Genomic DNA, 18,052 nt, shown 5'->3' on the forward strand with positions numbered 1-18,052 from the left:
CTGCCTCTTTTGGGATGATTTTAGGCTCTGTTTACAAAGAAAATCAGTGTGAGGCAGCAGTTCAGAGTGAAGCTAAATGATCTTATGAGTCTCGTTCTTGCCTATGGCTCAAAGAACCAGCTTGTAAACTCTCTAGAGGTACCTGGCTTGACAGTCTCCTGGAACCAGTAGCCCTTTATTGGCCTCAGCTTTGGGAATAATGCCCACTCCATTGCTTTCTGCTCATGGAGGTAGGTTTATGTCACAAGGATAACATTCCTGGGTTGTGCTTGATGCATCTTCCAAGCGCTGAAATAATTCTTCCAAGGGCAAAGATGACTGTAGCATGTGTGCTTGGTGGATGTAATTCCCTGGCTCACACTGCTATGCTATATTGGTTATGGAAAGAGTAAATAATGTATTTCTGTCTGTCAGTGCCCTTTGCTCACTCCTCTCTTCTTCCTCCCCCAGGGGAGCCTGCAAGCTCAGGTTTTTAACTTGTTTCAAGTTTTCATACTTTATCAGATATTTCTGAGTGTAAGAGAAGGGAAAAGAACAAAAGAATGATTACATTCCTTTCAGTGCCTGAAGATGAAAATCCTTAGTCTTAATTTGTCACCTTTAAGCCACTATTCATTTTCTTCTTGGGTAAATACTTCCCCAGAAGTGTTTGTGACAAAAGCAGTTGTCTGCATGGATGTCCCCTTCGTAAGCATGTCTTAGGTTTGATCCCAGTGGTGCTTACCCAGATTTGCATCACATGCTGAGTATACCATAAAGCACTTTAAAGAGTGGTTATTCATCACAGATGTGAAGTATAGCTATAAATTGATTGGAATATATGTTGTTCTTTCCAGCAAATTCTTTTTCTTGAGGGATCTTTTAAAAGGCATAAGGCTAATTGCTAATCAGAGTAAGCTCCCCAGTTGTATCCAATGATCCCCTTCCCCAGGTTCTCCATTTCTGCTTCTAGCTCCCTCACCAAGCTATGTCTGAGGTGTCACATTATGGGTAAAATCCTGATGTCTGCCTGCTGTTACTGGAACTATTTGACAAAATTCACATGTGTCTCTCTTTTCCAGTGCCCCAGTAAGGACTTACACTGACACAGGTTCAAAAAGTTAATCAAATTGTTTCATTTATTCTGGTGGCAGATACAACAGTTTGGGGATTGCTAGTGATAAATGTACTCACCACATGATTTCAGTTTAATAAATCCTGTGTGACATCCAAGGAAGTGAGAGCTACAAACCTCTGTAGTAGCTCAAATTTAGGAAGGGCAGGTCCTGCCTCTCCAACCTGATCTCCTTTATGATCAGGTGACCCGTCTGGTGGACATGGGGAGGCCTGTGGATGTGGTCTACCTGGACTTCAGCAAGGCCTTTGACACCATCCCCCACAGCAAACTGCTGGCTAAGCTGTCAGCTCTTGGCTTGGACCACTACACTCTGTGCTGGGCTAGGAACTGGCTGGAGGGCCGGGCCCAGAGAGTGTGAATGGTGCCACATCCAGTTGGCGGCCAGTCACCAGTGGCGTCCCCCAGGGATCAGTGCTGGGCCCCATCCTCTTTAACATCTTCATTCATGATCTGGATGAGGGGATTGAGTCAGTCATCAGCAAGTTTGCAGATGACACCAAGTTAGGGGCAGATGTTAGTCAGTTAGAGGGTAGCAGGGCTCTGCAGAGGGACCTTGACCGACTGGACAGATGGGCAGAGTCCAATGGGATGACATTTAACAAGTCCAAGTGCCGAGTGCTGCACTTTGGCTACGGCAATCCCATGCAGAGCTATAGGCTGGGGTCAGAGTGGCTGGAGAGCTCCCAAACAGAGAGGGACCTGGGGGGTGCTGATTGACAGCCACCTAAACACGAGCCAGCAGTGTGCCCAGGTGGCCAAGAGGGCCAATGTCATCCTGGCCTGCATTAGGAATAGTGTGGCCAGCAGGAGCAGGGAGGTCATAGTGCCCCTGTACTCTGCTTTGGTTAGGCCGCACCTGAGTACTGTGTCCAGTTCTGGGCCCCTCAGTTTAAGAAGGACATTGAGACACTTGAATGTGTCCAGAGAAGGGCAACAAGGCTGGTGAGAGGCCTTGAACACAAACCCTATGAGGAGAGGCTGGGGGAGCTGGGATTGCTTAGCCTGGAGAAGAGGAGGCTCAGGGGTGACCTCATTGCCCTCTACAACTACCTGAAAGGTGGTTGTAGCCAGGAAGGGGTTGGCCTCTTCTCCCAGGCAACCAGCACCAGAACAAGGGGACACAGTCTCAAGCTGTGCCAGGGGAGGTTTAGACTCAAGCTGAGGAGGAAGTTCTTCACCGAGCGAGTCATTCGTCATTCATCATTGGAATGTGCTGCCCAGGGAGGTGGTGGAGTCCCCATCCCTGGAGGCGTTCAAGAGGGGATTGGACGTGGCACTTGGTGCCATGGTCTAGTCATGGGGTCTGTGTTGATAGGTTGGACTCGATGATCCTCGAGGTCTCTTCCAACCTTAGTTATACTGTGATACTGTGATATACAATAAAAATGGAGAAAAAGTTAAGCCATATATAGAAGGTGTAATTTTTTACCAAGAAGGGTGTCCCTGTCTTGGGTGAAGGAAAAGCACAGCCTGTCACCATCCCTGTCTCTGTCATTGCATCCCAGCTACTAATTCTGGTTGTGGTGCTGGTCAGCTGTTCAACCTCTGATCTGTACAGGTGCATTGTGTTGTTCCTCCAGGTGCAGGACACTCCACTTATTGTTGTTGAATCTCATTAGGTTCCCCTTTTCCCAGCTCTTCAATCTGTCTAGGTCTTGCTGAACAACCTTCTGATGTATCAGCCAGGGTGTGGACAACTGCTAGATAGGAAATTTAATCCTTTGCCTCTGCTTGCTCAAAGAAGAATTGGATGGCATTATGAGTAGATAAACATTAGTGATTTCCTGGCTAGCAGATCTGGCTTAACGGTGGGAGTGAAGAATCTGTAGGAGACTCAGCTCAGTGTAATTCCACATCTCCCTGGCATCAAGGTATCTCTCTCTTTAAAAATAAATAAATAAATAAATAATCAGACTTTTCTGGATATTTACAGTTCTGTTGTTATGTGAAAGCAGAGTTCTAAGCAAGGGATCTGGTAAAATATAGTATGTGTTTACTGTAGTCTTGCTGTTAGTCTTTGTGTCCCTGCAGGATTTAAACAATACCATGTATATGCAGACTTCAGCTTCATCTGGAGTGTATAAAGTTATTAAATATGGTTAAGCAATGGACATTATTAAAAACATTACTTGAAGGGCAGGTTGGTATAATCATACCTTTGGATTTCCTCCTTTAGGGTAGCCCATGTTTTAATGACCTCATTGGACTTTCATGAACTTGAAAGAAGCCTAAAGCTGCCAGATGTTAGTTTGTGGATTTCCTAATACACCCTTTCGTTAAGAGTTTCTGTTCACGGTGCTCTGCTCTTTATCTCCACTCATAAAGATGCTTTAAAATAGATGAAACTTGGTGATCAAATAAATGCTTCTTTTTTAACCTCGAAAAATATACATGATTTAAAAAATAATTTCAAATGGAACTTCCCTTTATTACTAGTGCTATTGTGAGAACTGGGCTGCATGCCATACAGTTCCTTCCTTGCCAAAACTGGGCACAACCAAGTTTGTTTAGCAGGCTTTTCATCAGTGTCAGTCCTTACATTGAAAGCTCCTATCCTGTCACCTGTTTTTAAATGCTTCAAATTTAGGAAGCTGCAGATGGTATCAGGAATTTTACTGATCTGAGGCCTTGGGCAAATTCATTTGGATTGCTTTGAAACCACATATTCAAAATTCAATAAAATAAGAGGGTCTGATGGTGCAGCTGCAGCATATCCCCTCCAGCTGGGTAAGCTGAGATGTTTCAAGGCTCTGGACTAGCAAAGCCTGGGTGTGATGTACAGATTATACAGAGAGCTGCCAGGGAAGGGGTTTTGGCAGACTGGGTGCAGCAATACCCCCTGCCAGCAGACTTGGGAGTAACAGTGGCTTTCATGCTACATGCCATCTTTTGCTGGCTTTCCTAGACAGAAATTTGTTGGTGCAATAGTGGCGGCAGGCCAGTGGGAGGGGATTGCCTCAAGGGTAAGGGGATGGAATGTAGGAAAAACAATAAAATCCAAACGCTCCAGTTGTTTTGAAAGTGATTGGCTACCCTGAACGCCTTGGTAGGGATCCAAAATGATCTGCTCCATGGGCGGGTTTCGTTAAATTGTATTCAGAAATCGTATTTGCCCTTGGGCAAATACTCTTGCTTTTATGCATACTAGGCAAGTCACGTGCACCAAAATAGAATTCATATGGTGCTGTAGTCAAAAAGCTAATGTCAGTCATCGTACCCTTTATGCATATCCAGTCCCTTGGTTCTTTATGCCCATTTAAGTATGCAGAAGTGCTTTTTATTATTACCTTGCATGTAAAGGACTGATATATGTATAGGCCATGTAATTTATTGCAGTATAGACCCTTCTCTGCATATGTATTCAGCACTTACAAATATAAATTAAAATCTTGAAGCATAAAATATTTTGGTGGTTGGGTTATGATTTTCTGAGATTTCAGCTGTTAAGCTGTAGAGGTAATTCCTTTATGTGCCATGCGTCCATGCTTTCCAAAGAACTACTTCAGCAACAGTATAGAGCTTATCTTTATAGCATTGTGGAGCCTTGCATCCTTGTGAGCTCCACAGTCTGGCACCACCAGCACAGTGCCTAAAGGTGAGATAATCAGAGAATACATGCAGGGACGTTATTTGAGCACCATATCATTGGGCTGCACAGTATGTCCCTAGTTACTGACAGGGCTACCATGAAATTTAATTTAGAATTTTACAGACACATTTTGAATTGGAAATCTCTGTAATAACTTTCCCTTTGCTCAGCCTTTTAACTGTGAAATTCAATTGGGGAGTTTTGAAGCAGCAGGTAGTGTCGCAGCACTCTAGAGGGATTTTGCCAGAATTCAGCTAAAGTGCTTGCAAGTGTCATTTCCATATTTAACTAATTTCAGTTTTTAATTAGCTCCGTGTGAAAAATGAGAGTTCCCGCTGAGCTAAGCTGTCAGCATAGAGTCTTGTTTCCTTTCTAGCCTCTCAGGACAATTATTGCAGCATCCTCTGTTTTTTTCAATAAGAGTGCTTAGCCAGTGCACACCAGTCCCTCCTATTGTTCCATTACAGGAGTCAGGGAGTGTGTTGTGTCTGGCTTGCTAAAATGGTGAAGATAAGTTCTGAAAATATTTCAAACACAAAACTGGCTTGGTAAAGGTTCAAAAGAACTTCACAGGTCTGATCCAGGAATTTGGAGCAGAACATAATGCTTTCCTTCCTCAGACCTCACTGGTACTGTGCAGTCAGTTACATTGCTCAGAACAGTAGCTGATCATTTCAGCTTCATTACTTACTGGATAGGGTAATATTATGTTTTTGAAAGCACAGTGTGAAAGCAGGTTGGTTTGTTTGTTGTTTTTTTCCTGGTGCTTTCTGCAACCCGAGTGCTAACAATGCAATGCTCCAGAGACTCTTTCATCCCTAAGGCCTGTGGTCCTCTCTAAAAAGAGAACTGCTTTTGCATAAAATTCCGCAATGTAGCATAGGGTTGGAAATTTGTTAATCCTGCCTCTGAACTGAAATTTTTCCTCTGAGGATGTGAATGTAAATGTTAAAATATTTTTCAAGAATGAAAGGAGAGCTGCAGTTGATGTAAAATCTGCAAAGGCATGGGATGTGAGCAGATTTCCGAAAGCATTTTATGAACCGATAGCAATCCTGAGTTACATTTACATGACAGTCATATAATGCCATTGTTATTTTTGAAAGAATGCAGTCATTAAATTGTCAAAAGCACATTTACATGGAAAATTGGTGAAATAACTCTGTAGGTGTTATCACAGAGCTTTGGGGTTTTTTTTAAACCTGTCCTAAAAGGTGAGCCTTATTAAGATTCATGAATTGGTTTGGCAGTGTCTTCATTTTAATTCCTGTTCATATCCTAGTAAAATAAAAGTTGTGTTTATTGTATTGCTCATTAATTGGTTTGGACAGCCACTTCCAGTAGACAGAAGCAGCTTTTCTTTATTAGACCATAAAAATCAGATGCATCTTTTTTCAAATTAATATGGATGGGGTAAAAAATCTCAGATGTAGCACTTTCTTGGCACTGAAATGTTACTAATGTTGTGAGAGAAGGAGGTAAATACATTGCAGAAGCCTGTCAGATACAGTGACAATGAGGAGTTTGTAGCAATTTTTCTTTTAAGTTATCAAGGAGCAGCTTTGATACCTGCTTCCAAGATGAAGCAAATTCTTGAAAGAGAAGGGGAGGAGTGGGGAAAAGGAAGATAAGTTCCATAGTGAAGGGTGAGGCTGCAATGCTAGATGGATTTTCAGTATAGTTTTAGGGGCTCTTTGTTTTGATTTCAAATACCGTGTTTAGTCTTTATCCATCAAAGACGAAAGATGTATAATGCTAGTTTGGTTGCTGGTCAAACAATGTTGCAGACATGAAGAAACAGTACTTGAATGTTAGCTCTGAAGTACTAATGTGTTGTTTAGCTACTATAGATTGCTTTTTGCCACTTACAGTGTTAGCTGTCTCCTCTTTGAAGGCTAACTCCTGGTTATTTTAATAGTATTATTAAGTAACATAGCTACATATGTTAAATTTATTGTGTTAATCATTTAATGTAATTCAGTTGTGCCTTATGAATTGTATGTAATTGAAGACAAAGGTTTTTGAGGGTATGTAATCTACCTCATTTTATTCTAAGATTCATTAATTAATTGTGTACAGTGATGCATACACCGATGCATTACCGCACATAGCCACTTCACCCTGCAATTTGAAATGGTGAATTTGGAGGATAAAGTGGTTTATGGGTTGCATTGCAGTTGTTTTTAGAAACCTATCCTTTTGGGCACTGTTACGATATTCAGAGTCTCAAGTACTTAAAATAAGTAGACAAGTTCTGAAGTGAAGCTTGCTCCACTGAAGTCAGAGACAAGTTTGACTTTAATTACAATGGGCCTTGATTTTAAGCAGGTCTAAACCGACAGGTGTTGAGCATATTGCATTGCTGACCTCAGACAGTGGAACTGGCTTCTGTGCCACTTTTTATGTAAGATGGAAAGTTTCATTTAAGTGGTCAGGTATCAAATGCCCTGTACAGTAAGATGGCTCCATTTTGCTGTTGTGGATAGCAGCTTCATCTGTAACAGTGATTTCTACTGTCTCTGCTGTGAATTTTGTAATATCAAGAAGGTCAAACCTGTGTTATAAAAGGCATTTTAGGACATAATATATAAAGTAATGCAAATATTAGTGTTTGATTAAGTGTATATTATGATGTTCCTTAGATGAATTGGGATGTAGGTACCCAAATTAAATATTATTGTCTTCCACTATGCATGGTGCACAGGGCTTGAAATGCTCTTCACAGTATCACAGTATCACAGTATCACTTAGGTTGGAAAGGACCTCGAGGATCATCGAGTCCAACCTGACACCGCAGACCCCATGACTAGACCATGACACCAAGTGCCACGTCCAATCTCCCTTTGAACGCCTCCAGGGTCGATGACTCAACCACCTCCCTGGGCAACCCATTCCAATGCCGAATGACTCGCTCGGTGAAGAACTTCCTCCTCACCTCGAGTCTGAACCTCCCCTGGCGCAGCTTGAGACTGTGTCCCCTTGTTCTGGTGCTGGTTGCCTGGGAAGAGCTTGTGTACAATTGTGTACAATGGTGTGCTATCGTGATGTTTCTTGGGAATTCAAACGCAAGCTTTTCTTCATTCCTGTAGTGGCAGTTAAACTGCTAATCATATGTGAGCACACACAAAATAATTCCTTGCAACATGTATATTGCTGCAGTCTGAAAATTTGCAGCTCTGACACTTTGAAATAAAGCAGTGGTCTGAAACTGAAATCCTGGCAACCATGTAAACCCGTCATTGATTTCTCTGCTTGCTGATGTTCTTCCCTATTGGTGTGATCACACCAAAATCATGTCCTCACTTGCAGCTTGCACTTCTTTACCTGCTCTGGAATCCTAGATGGGAAGATGAGAAGGCGTGGTTGTAGGAGGGCAAGCTCTCATTTCAGTCCCTGCTTTGTTAAAAAACTTCTTTTTCTTGTGAAGGCAAAATAAGCAAACTTGAAACTTAGAAACATGCCAAGGATAAGAAAAGTATGAGGTTAGAAGCATAATATAGAAGGTTTTGGGTTGGGAAGGGACCTCCATGGTCATCTAGTCCAACCCCCCTGCAGGGAGTAGGGACATCCTCCACTAGATCAGGCTGCTCAGAGCCTTGTTGGGCCTGACCTTGAATATCTCCAGGGATGGGGCCTCAGCTACTTCTCTGGGAAACCTGTTGCAATGTTCTACCACTCTTATGGGAAAGAACTTGTTCCTAACATCCAATTTTAATCTCTTCTAATTTCAAACCGTTGCCCCTCATCCTATCACTACAGACTCTGAGCAACCTGATCTAGTGGGGAATGTCCCTACTCACTTCGGGGGGTTGGACTAGGTGACTGTGGAGGTCCCCTCCAACCCAAACCATTCTATGATTCTATGAATGAGAATCTTTGGGAGCAGAAATATTTACTTTTGTATTTGAATTTATTTCCTCTTTTTAATGAATTTTTAACTCAAATAACTACTTTGTGTTAAGAGTCAAACAATACATTTTTCATTCATGCAAGGTTTTACAGTGAGGTGATTAGTCTGCATAATTTCTATTAAAAGAAGAATACAGCCTGTGATTAGAAATTACAAAATTGTACTCTTTTTTTTTTCTAACTGTGGACAGAAATTGGACTGTTCCTCGTCTTGCAGTTCTACTTCATTTAGTGCATGCAAGGAAGTTATGAAAGAAAAAAAATCTTATCAATATGGTTAACAATTAGAGTTGGTCAAGGTCTGAAGGCTTTGGAACTGTTAGGTTATTGAAAGTTTTTTTCAACTTGTTTGTAGAGATTAAGGCAGTTGCAGGTTCAGAAGATGAATGTAGTCAAATAAATGTTTGACATGATATCCCTTAGGGTTTTGATCAGTGTTAAAAGTAAAGCAGTTACTCTAAGTCTTGTAAGTTCAGGCATCAGAAATTTGAGAGGTGACCTTATTGCTGTGTACAGCTACCTTAAGGGAGGTTGTAGCTAGGTGGGGGTTGGTCCCTTCTCCCAGGCAACCATCAACAGAACAAGAGGACACAGTCTCAAGCTGCACCAGGGGAGGTTTAGGCTGGATGTTAGGAAGAAGTTCTTCACAGAAAGAGTGATTGGCCATTGGAATGTGCTGCCTAGGGAGGTGGTGGAGTCACCATCACTGGAGGTGTTTAGGAAGAGACTGGATGAGGCACTTGGTGCCATGGTTCAGTTGATTAGATGGTATTGGGTGATAGGTTGGACTTGGTGATCTCGAAGGTCTTTTCCAGTCTGTTCTGGTCCCTTCCTCCTTCCTCCTTCCTCCTTCCTCCTTCCTCCTTCCTCCTTCCTCCTTCCTCCTTCCTCCTTCCTCCTTCCTCCTTCCTCCTTCCTCCTTCCTCCTTCCTCCTTCCTCCTTCCTCCTTCCTCCTTCCTCCTTCCTCCTTCCTCCTTCCTCCTTCCTCCTTCCTCCTTCCTCCTTCCTCCTTCCTCCTTCCTCCTTCCTCCTTCCTCCTTCCTCCTTCCTCCTTCCTCCTTCCTCCTTCCTCCTTCCTCCTTCCTCCTTCCTCCTTCCTCCTTCCTCCTTCCTCCTCTACATTCCTTGAAATGCTAGTTTCAAGTCTTCTGCTAGGTTCTTCCTCCTCTTGGAAACAAAATAAAGACAAGCTGAGTACTTTGTTCATGGTAATGATGTCTTTTAGGTGTGAAATTAAAAATTAAAATTGGACTTGATTTGTTTTGTATTAACATGAAATGCTGACAATTTTGTGCCTGTGCCTTGCCCCAAACACCTCCCCCCCCCCCCACGTTTTAGTCAGGAATGTTCCTTTCTGGTATTCTAAGCCTATTTTAAAAGTGGCAGTATTTTGGTAAGGCAGGTAAAGCAGTTACCTTGTAACGTGCAGGCTGAAAGATGCCGTACTAGGTAAATAAAAATATACACACTTTTCTTATTAGTACAGCCTCTAGTTCAAATGCAAGAGCAGAATGGTTGCAGCCTCAATTCTTAAAATTGCTGTAAAAAGTAAGTTCATTTTCTACTGTCTCAGGAACTGATTGATCCTGTGCCACTTTTCTATGCTCTGTACAATCTAGGGCCTGTCATGAGAATAAATGGATAGTGCACTGTATTCTGCTTCTCTTTTAAGGTCTTTGTCATGAGATTCCATATTGTGCAGGTAGCATGCAATGCTGTAACCCTTCCTGTGAGAAAAAGATTGCTCAAAGTGTCAGAAAATGAAAACATTTCAATAAAGAGCACTGGAATAAGATAAGTCTAAAACCAGGTGTGGTGGGTTGAAGTTTCACCCCCCCTACATTAACTTTGCCAGACCAACTCAGAAGCAAATGAAGCTGTATTTACAAGCAAAATCTACACTCTACAATGGACTGCAATGAATATATACAAAATATACAGTATTTATCATATTTACAGGTATTTGCAATTAATAAACAGCACAAGGACCCCCCTGGCCAAGGACCAGGGGAAGCTACTAGCTTCTCCCTCCCTGCGTACCCTTCCCTCCCTTCCAGTACAAAAGGGACAAGAGAAAGGTGCAGAGAAGTTAGATTTAGCTAAGGCCAGCCAAAACCACATTATCTCTCTCAAGCAAAGCAACAACAGCCAGAGATCAGAAGGGAAGAGAAAAAGGAAGAATTGTTATGGTACAGATCCTCTTATTCTAGATATTTACCCAATGAATTTGTTTAGAATAATCTTTTGTTTTCCTTTCTTTACACCCAAGAGTGATTTATTTATATTTTTTTCTACTTTTCTGCTCTAAACCTGTGACTAATTTTAAAGGCATAGCCTAAAACCACCACACCAGGGATTCTTTCCCTGTCCCAGTCAAGATGGTGACTGGGGTGCTGACAACCGCCCAAGGTACCACTCTTGTTCCTCAAGGCTGAATCTCTGCTTCACTGTTATCTGTGGAGATGGGAGCCAGGTTTTCACATCCTCCAGTTTTCCACACCCCCAAAGTAACTGCAGGTGTGTAAGCTTTTCAAGTATTTTTGCAAGTAGAAAGATGGGAATTAGACTTTGAGGAACAGACTTGAAAAGCATTGCATGGCAGATAAGCACACAAATCATATTACTGCTAATGGGATTTGTGGGTATATCTTTCATGCTGTGTTTTGAAATTTCATTCCATTCAGTTATTGACATGCACAGGGAAAGAAATCAGTCAGATTGGAGGGGGGAGTGTGACCAGTAGAAAAATAAAAATTAAAATTAATGCTTTTCTTGGCTTCTCTTATTTCTTCTGTATGAACACAGTGATGACCATCTTACAGGTCTCCTCATATCTCCTTTTTCATCCTTAGTAACATTTATTTAAACAAAAATCAATTAGTAACCCCCAGCAGAAGTTTTGCAGCTGACTATAGCAATACACTCATTCATATGTCCTCAGTGTTATTTCTATTAAATAGCTTTTCTCTTTTTTTTTTGGCTGGATGCTTTAAAGGCAAAGCCCTGATCTAAATGGCATATTGTCTTAAAAGAGTTCATATACCAAGGTTGAAAATACGGCTAATCCTGTCTTTTGGACATGCTCAGGAAGATTCTGTCATCCTTCTCCCAGTCATTAGGTAACCCAGAGTAGAAAGTTCTAGCAGTTAGTCCTGGATTTTAGGAGTGACATCATTGTTTTTCCAGCAAGGAAAAGTGTTACTTGTTCACATGGTTTAAGACTGCGTTTGTAATGAAGACTCATATTCTTTGGTAATGATTTTCTAAGCACTTAAATTAGAGGAATCAGAGATTAGAACTTCCTTCAGACACTGTCCCTTTCTGCCAGTAAGAATGTGAAGGGGCATTAGTATAATTATGAGGCCAGGTCCTTGGATGTAGCAGCTTTCTCTGAGACAACTGTATCAGCCATAGAGTGAGACAAGAAGTCACATATCCCAGTCTAGCTGCATACTGACAGTGCCTGTATTTCTCCTGCAGCTGAAGGCCAGCCAACAAAATTATCACGTAAAGGATGGTGTCAGCTTCTGTAAAACATTTATGACTTCCTGAAATCTGACTTTGTCAGGTCAAGTCCAAATTCTGTGGCAGAGGACATGTAATGAATGTCTCCAGTGATATAAAGGATAAAAAAGCTTGCAAAGTTGTCCCTCTGACAAGCCTGGCTGTCCACTACATTGTTTCTGTTAATTGTGAGATATGGGAGCAAAATGGGGATCTCAACCAAGGTGTCGTTCAGCAAATTCTGATTGTGTGTTTGAACTGCCTGGTAACCTCTCCAGTTCTGAGAGGAGCTAGGGAAGGTGTCTTACTTTTCTTATAGCTACCAAATAATCCATGCTCCTCAGCTAGAGAAGAGACCCAAGAGCAGTTCTTAGAATCAAGTGAAGTATTTTCAGGCACTGTGCAAGTTTTTCTGTGGCATTCCTCCACTGCTCTTTTCTGGCTTTCAGACCCCTGTCTCAGGCATCTCTTGGGAAGAGGTTGTCAGTTGTGATGAATTGTGCATTCATTTTGTAACAGGGGCAAGTAATCACTAGGGAATGGGCCTTAGACACTCATTGCACTTGTGACTTGGATTGAACTTGTACCTGTTTCTCCAGAGGAATGGTAGTAGAATGTTAAACTACTATGTTTCTAGTCTTTTAAGTAACTGTTATTTTATGAATAACAATTGAGGTGAATGAGAGAAATTTTTGGTATTCCTGGAGTTCTGCAGTGTGATCAAGAAGTAGTAACCGGTAAAGAACTACGAGTTTAACTGTGGTTTAATTTGGGAGGATACGTTTATTCCAGTTACCTGAAAGTTACCCAGGAGCATTAAAGGCTAAACTTCTTTTGCTTCATGCAAACATTGTGGTGCATTAAACCAATGTGAAGACCATATGAAATTTAAAAATAAATATGGATGTGCAGATAGTTCTCTGACTATGTACACTATAAAATTACATGCTACTAAGATTTATTTGGTACCTTTTGTTTCCTTATGTCTGTGATTCATTGGGTCTGATTTGGATATCTTGCTGCTGTTGCTCAAGACTGAGAATATAGGAATACAAGAGTCACATCATTGTTCATCTCATGAGCAGATGGAAAGGAAAATTCTAGTGTTTCCTTTCCCCTATAATAGAATAGTCTACATATAGCAAATGTACTTTGCTTAGTTGCTAATGTTCATCATATAATGGAGCCATTTCTTTTACACATGGAAAGAGATTGGTCTGCTACAGTTAAATATAACATGACTAGATATATCCTGATAAAGTGAGATCATAGTTTGATGAGTTAATTTTGGATGAGAGTATTTTAGGGCTTAGTAAGCATGACAACTTGGAAAACTAATACATGGAAACATTCTCATTTCTGTTCACTTTTATCATCTCCTCGTCTTTCTAAATTGCTTAGGGAATACTGAGTTTTCTAATGAACAAGTGGCACATATCATCCAGACCTCAATGGGTAAGATGCAGTAGGAATGGGGAAACTGGTGAATCATCAATCTTCCTATTTTTCCCTTTAAAAGAGAATACCACAGAGTACAGGATTAAGGGCAAAACTCTACTGCCCTGCCTACTGGCAGGCACAGAGTTGTACTACAGGCAGGTCGCTAACACATGAAGACATCAGAGGTCTTTCATTTAAAAAACAGAGTAACAGGAGAGCACAAAAGGAAGACAAGGAGCTTCCTGAGCTTGGAAATCATGGTACATTTAAACTCTGAATTGAGGGAGCACTAGGTTTATGTCCAGAGCAAGAGGAGACTGAGTGAACCGCTCAGTCTTAGAGAATGTTCAAGAAAGTTTTGCATGCAAGTTCTGTCAATTTTCTGTGGATTTGTCTACCTTTGGGGATTTCTTAAAATAATATGTGATTCACTCTAGCAAACTTTGTCTTATGTAAGTCAGCTTATGTCAGCTCTACCACCTGGAGTGATGAACTAGTTCTCTGATTTTGTTCTTGATGGGCGTGTAGGTTCAGTTTCCATGTGCTTTCACTTTGTGTGTGTGTGTGTGTTGTTAGGGTGGGAGTGAGAGGTTGCATATTACTTTTTATCTAAACCTCAAAGGTTTTACCAGATGCCAGAGACAAGAAAATATGCTTGCATGTTGAGGGGAAAAAGAGGAAACAAACCTAAATAATACTACAAAACATACAGAAGGGCCTGTAAAATACAATTTATGAATGCATCATACATGTAGTAGATAAAACAACACTTTTTTCTGTTTTAGACCTTCAGAGATGTGTTTGTCCCTGAAGGTTTAGTCTACAAACCAAATGTGGAGCTGTGGAAAAGCATTTGACTAAACGGACTGTTCTGGAGAATCAGTGTTCATCTCAATGATGAGCATTGGATCTGGCCGGGTGTCTCATCTCAGCTGTCTGGTGAATATCATTTGAAGGCAATGTGGCGAGTAGTGTAATACCTGGTGGAAGTGTGTTGTTGGGTAAGAAGGCAAAATCAGAGCACCGCAGCTTATTTAGTTGTAAGTTATAAAAAGCAAAATAGGAAAAAAATCGGAAACGGGCACAAATTCACTACCCCAAATGTCTCACATATGCATTTAACTGCTGAATTTCTAATTAAATGGGCTTCTACTTATTCCTTTGCTGGAGGCATTTTTTGTTTGATTAACAGAACAAAAGGTTAATCATATAAATTTGCTATCTCATAGTCTTCACAAGCAGGCGAGAATAGGTAGCTCCATGTTCTCCCTGCTGGTTGCCAGTCAGGTTTACTGTATGTAATACAAACACAGAGCTTTCCCCTCCGGTCCCTCTGACACACTTTTCTTGATATATTTTTGCTGGAATGTGAACATTCCTCGTGTCTGTGACTTCATCTGTCTTTGTGGAAGCTTGTAGATCACATAGTGGATACATAAGCTGTGCAGGAGACTGTAATTTTTTTTAATCTATAAGGGACTATAGCAGGTGTGCAAATCCCTGCCCCTTTAGGAAGGAGCCCTAATTGCTCCTATCTAATGTGCATGTATGATTAAAACACACAGCAATGGAGTTATTAATGAATTCATGCTATACTTGGAAGCAGATGGATCAAAGTTTTCCTTAATACCGTGTTAATAAAATCTTTTATAATTCCTTGTCTGAATTTACCTGGCAATTATAAGGTAGCAACTGCAATTCTCTTGGACAGACTATTAGTTATGATTTCCTTAACTCTTTGTTGTAAGGAATGGTTCACACTTGGAAGCAGCAGACTTTCATCTCTGCAAGTGACCTACATTTATGGTTACGCTTGCAATAAAAAAGGAAAAAAAAAACAACCACCACCAACCAAAACCCCTACAACATTGAATAGATGCTGGGAGTATAAAATACATAAGTCTAATTCTCCTCTACACAAAAGTCTTATTCTCCTCTATGCCTTGTTTTCCTTGTGGGGCTCTGAGATTCACGTAATCTTTATACACTGTTTATGGAGGTGGTCCAGCTGAACTCTCTCTTTGGATTTGTGGCGTGTGGGCATCAAGTGGGAAGTGCTGACAGCACAAACATGCCACAAGCTGCTCTGCTACCAGTGTCCCCTGGCCCTCTCACATCTCCAGCAGAGATGATGTCTCTCACTCGATGGGGAGAGTCTGTATAAGCTAACAACCTGTTTGCTGTTTCAGATTTATGAGTAATTTTTCAGTTTCTTTGCCATACTGAAAAGTAGTTTCTGGAGATTAGACTGAAAAGCCTTTTAAGATGTTCATTTTGGCAAAACAACAAAATTGCATTTGAATAAAACATTGGATCCCACAGAAAATTTTTTTGTACTTTCTGTGAATTCTAAAATGTTTTTTAGAAACAGATACTGAGTATTTTTTCAGCTAAACATCTTTGTCAGATTCATACTTGGTATTTTGTAAACCACCAGATGCTTGAATGTAGTTTCCATTTTTTTTTTCCCTAATAATTAAAATTTTGCAAATTCAGCATGAATGCAAAGTCTGGCACTGGCCCTCTTCACACAACGTCTCCTGATGTTAGTTACTGTTTTCAGGCAGCTGCTTGGTCTGTAGGTATGTCTAGGGGAAGATGATGTCATGAAAGCGATCTTGCTTCGTAGCTGCTTTTGTCAGAAACAGGGAGGTTAAACCCTGCAGACATTGTGTGCTGAGATTTCCAGGAGCTGGGACAGACCTAATTGTGGCCTTCCAGTATCTGAAGGGGGCCTACAGGAAGGCTGGGGAAGGACTTCTCAGGATCTCAGGTAGTGATAGGACTAGGGGGAATGGAATGAAGCTGGAGGTGGGGAGATTCAGGCTGGATGTGAGGAGGAGGTTCTTCACCATGAGAGTGGTGAAGCCCTGGAATGGGTTGTCCAGGGAGGTGGTTGGGGCACTGTCCCTGGAGGTATTTAAGACCAGGCTGGATGAGGCTCTGTCCAGCCTGATCTAGTGTGGGGTGTCCCTGCCCATGGCAGGAGTGTTGGAACTAGATGATCCTTGTGGTCCCTTCCAACCCTGACTGATACTATAATACTATGATCCTATGAGGGTGGGGTGTGCTTTTGTTTCTTGGGTTTTAGAAATATGTGTATGAATAGGCCACATCTAAATGGCTACCCTGTATTCAGAGATTATCTAAGTGATGCCTCAGGCCCTGTAAATAGTAGCTTCTGTGAGAAGTCTTTTGCCCTACCTATCCCTGACGAATCTCTGAACACTTGTCTGTGTGGCCGCTTCTGGTCCGTTTGGGAGCTCATCACTTGTTCTACATTGCTTGTGACTGGATGACAAGTATCTGCAAAACTTGCATGGATCTGCCACTGCAGAATTGAACAGTTATAAGGGGACCCGTAGTTACATGTATTTTTCTGCCTCCAAACTGGCAGTGATTGCTCTCAAACACCATCTTGGTCTATAATTGAAAAGTTTGTTCTCTGTGGTGGGTAGGTTTGCATACATCTTGTGTAAACAGGAAGAGTGCTGATGGTGAGCATAAAGAAAATTAATAAAACCAGCTTTTTGGGTTTGTCTATCCCTCACTATTCCATTACAGTGGGAGGAAGCCATAGGCGTAGTATGATGTAAGTGTGGAGATGTGTACAGGTAGTTTCTGTTTATACAAGGTGAAGATGCACATAAATCCACTAGGAGAATGATTCAGGCTTGTCAAGGCTTCTGCAATATCATAGAAACATAGAATTCATTGCATTGGAAGAGACCTCTATATGTCCTCTAGCCCTTGACATGGAAGGCAGCGCCAGAGTCTGGGCAGGTTGTCTGCGGCTGGACAAGGTGGTTTGTGGCTCGCTTTTGTGTGTCAGTAATGCAGATGATGTGGTAACAATGTATGCGAGTCACCGGGGCTTTGCCTTTTCTTTTTGCGTATTACCACTGCTCGGAGACAAGTCTCTTTACCGTGTTTTCCAAAAGCTGTTTCGGTGAGCCGAGCCTCCGCCAAGGTTCTCACTGTCTCGCTTTGTGTCTCCCCGGCAGCGATGCACCTCCTGGGGCTGAACTGGCAGCTGCGCCCGGCCGACGGACACACCTTCAGCAACGGGCTGCGGCCCGCGCTGCCCGCCCAGGACGGGCCGCCTGCGACCCCTGGCGGTAGAGGTGAGGCCTTCCGGGCAGCGCGCTGGGCTGGGCTGGGCTCGGGGCGCGGCGTTGCCAGCGGGTGGTCAGCGAGGCGGCTGTCTGCTGCCCTCTGCTGCCTTCGCCGCTGCGCTGCCCCTTCTTACTCTGCACAACATCATGGCGTCGTGGCACCTCACCTGTTAACCAGCAGTAGTGTAACCAGCAGGATCAGGGCAGGGATTGCCACTTTGTACTCATCAGTGGTGACGGCGCACATTGAGTTCTAGGTTCTGTCTTGGTGCCCTCAATACAAGAAGGGCATTGAGGTGCTGGAACGGGTCCAGAGGAGGGCAATGAAGCTGGTAAAGGGTCTAGTAAACAAGTCTTTGAAAGGAACAGCTGAGAGA

The 18,052-nt window shown here is 42.2% G+C and overlaps 1 protein-coding gene across 16 annotated transcripts in view; it reads left to right on the top strand.

Moving 5' to 3' along the window:
- The window catches only part of TENM2 (teneurin transmembrane protein 2), a 686,412-nt gene that overhangs the window by 539,129 nt on the left and 129,231 nt on the right, over positions 1-18,052 (top strand). For all 16 annotated transcript variants that reach the window (XM_068158288.1, XM_068158315.1, XM_068158323.1 and 13 more), the window contains one exon: positions 17,565-17,684. In XM_068158288.1, the coding sequence (XP_068014389.1) occupies positions 17,565-17,684 (120 nt within the window). The remainder of the gene's footprint in view (positions 1-17,564; positions 17,685-18,052) is intronic.

Source organism: Melanerpes formicivorus, unplaced genomic scaffold (genome assembly GCF_026170545.1).
Source record: "Melanerpes formicivorus ecotype bairdi unplaced genomic scaffold, bMelFor1.0.p_v2 SCAF_2, whole genome shotgun sequence".
Lineage (NCBI taxonomy): Eukaryota > Metazoa > Chordata > Aves > Piciformes > Picidae > Melanerpes > Melanerpes formicivorus.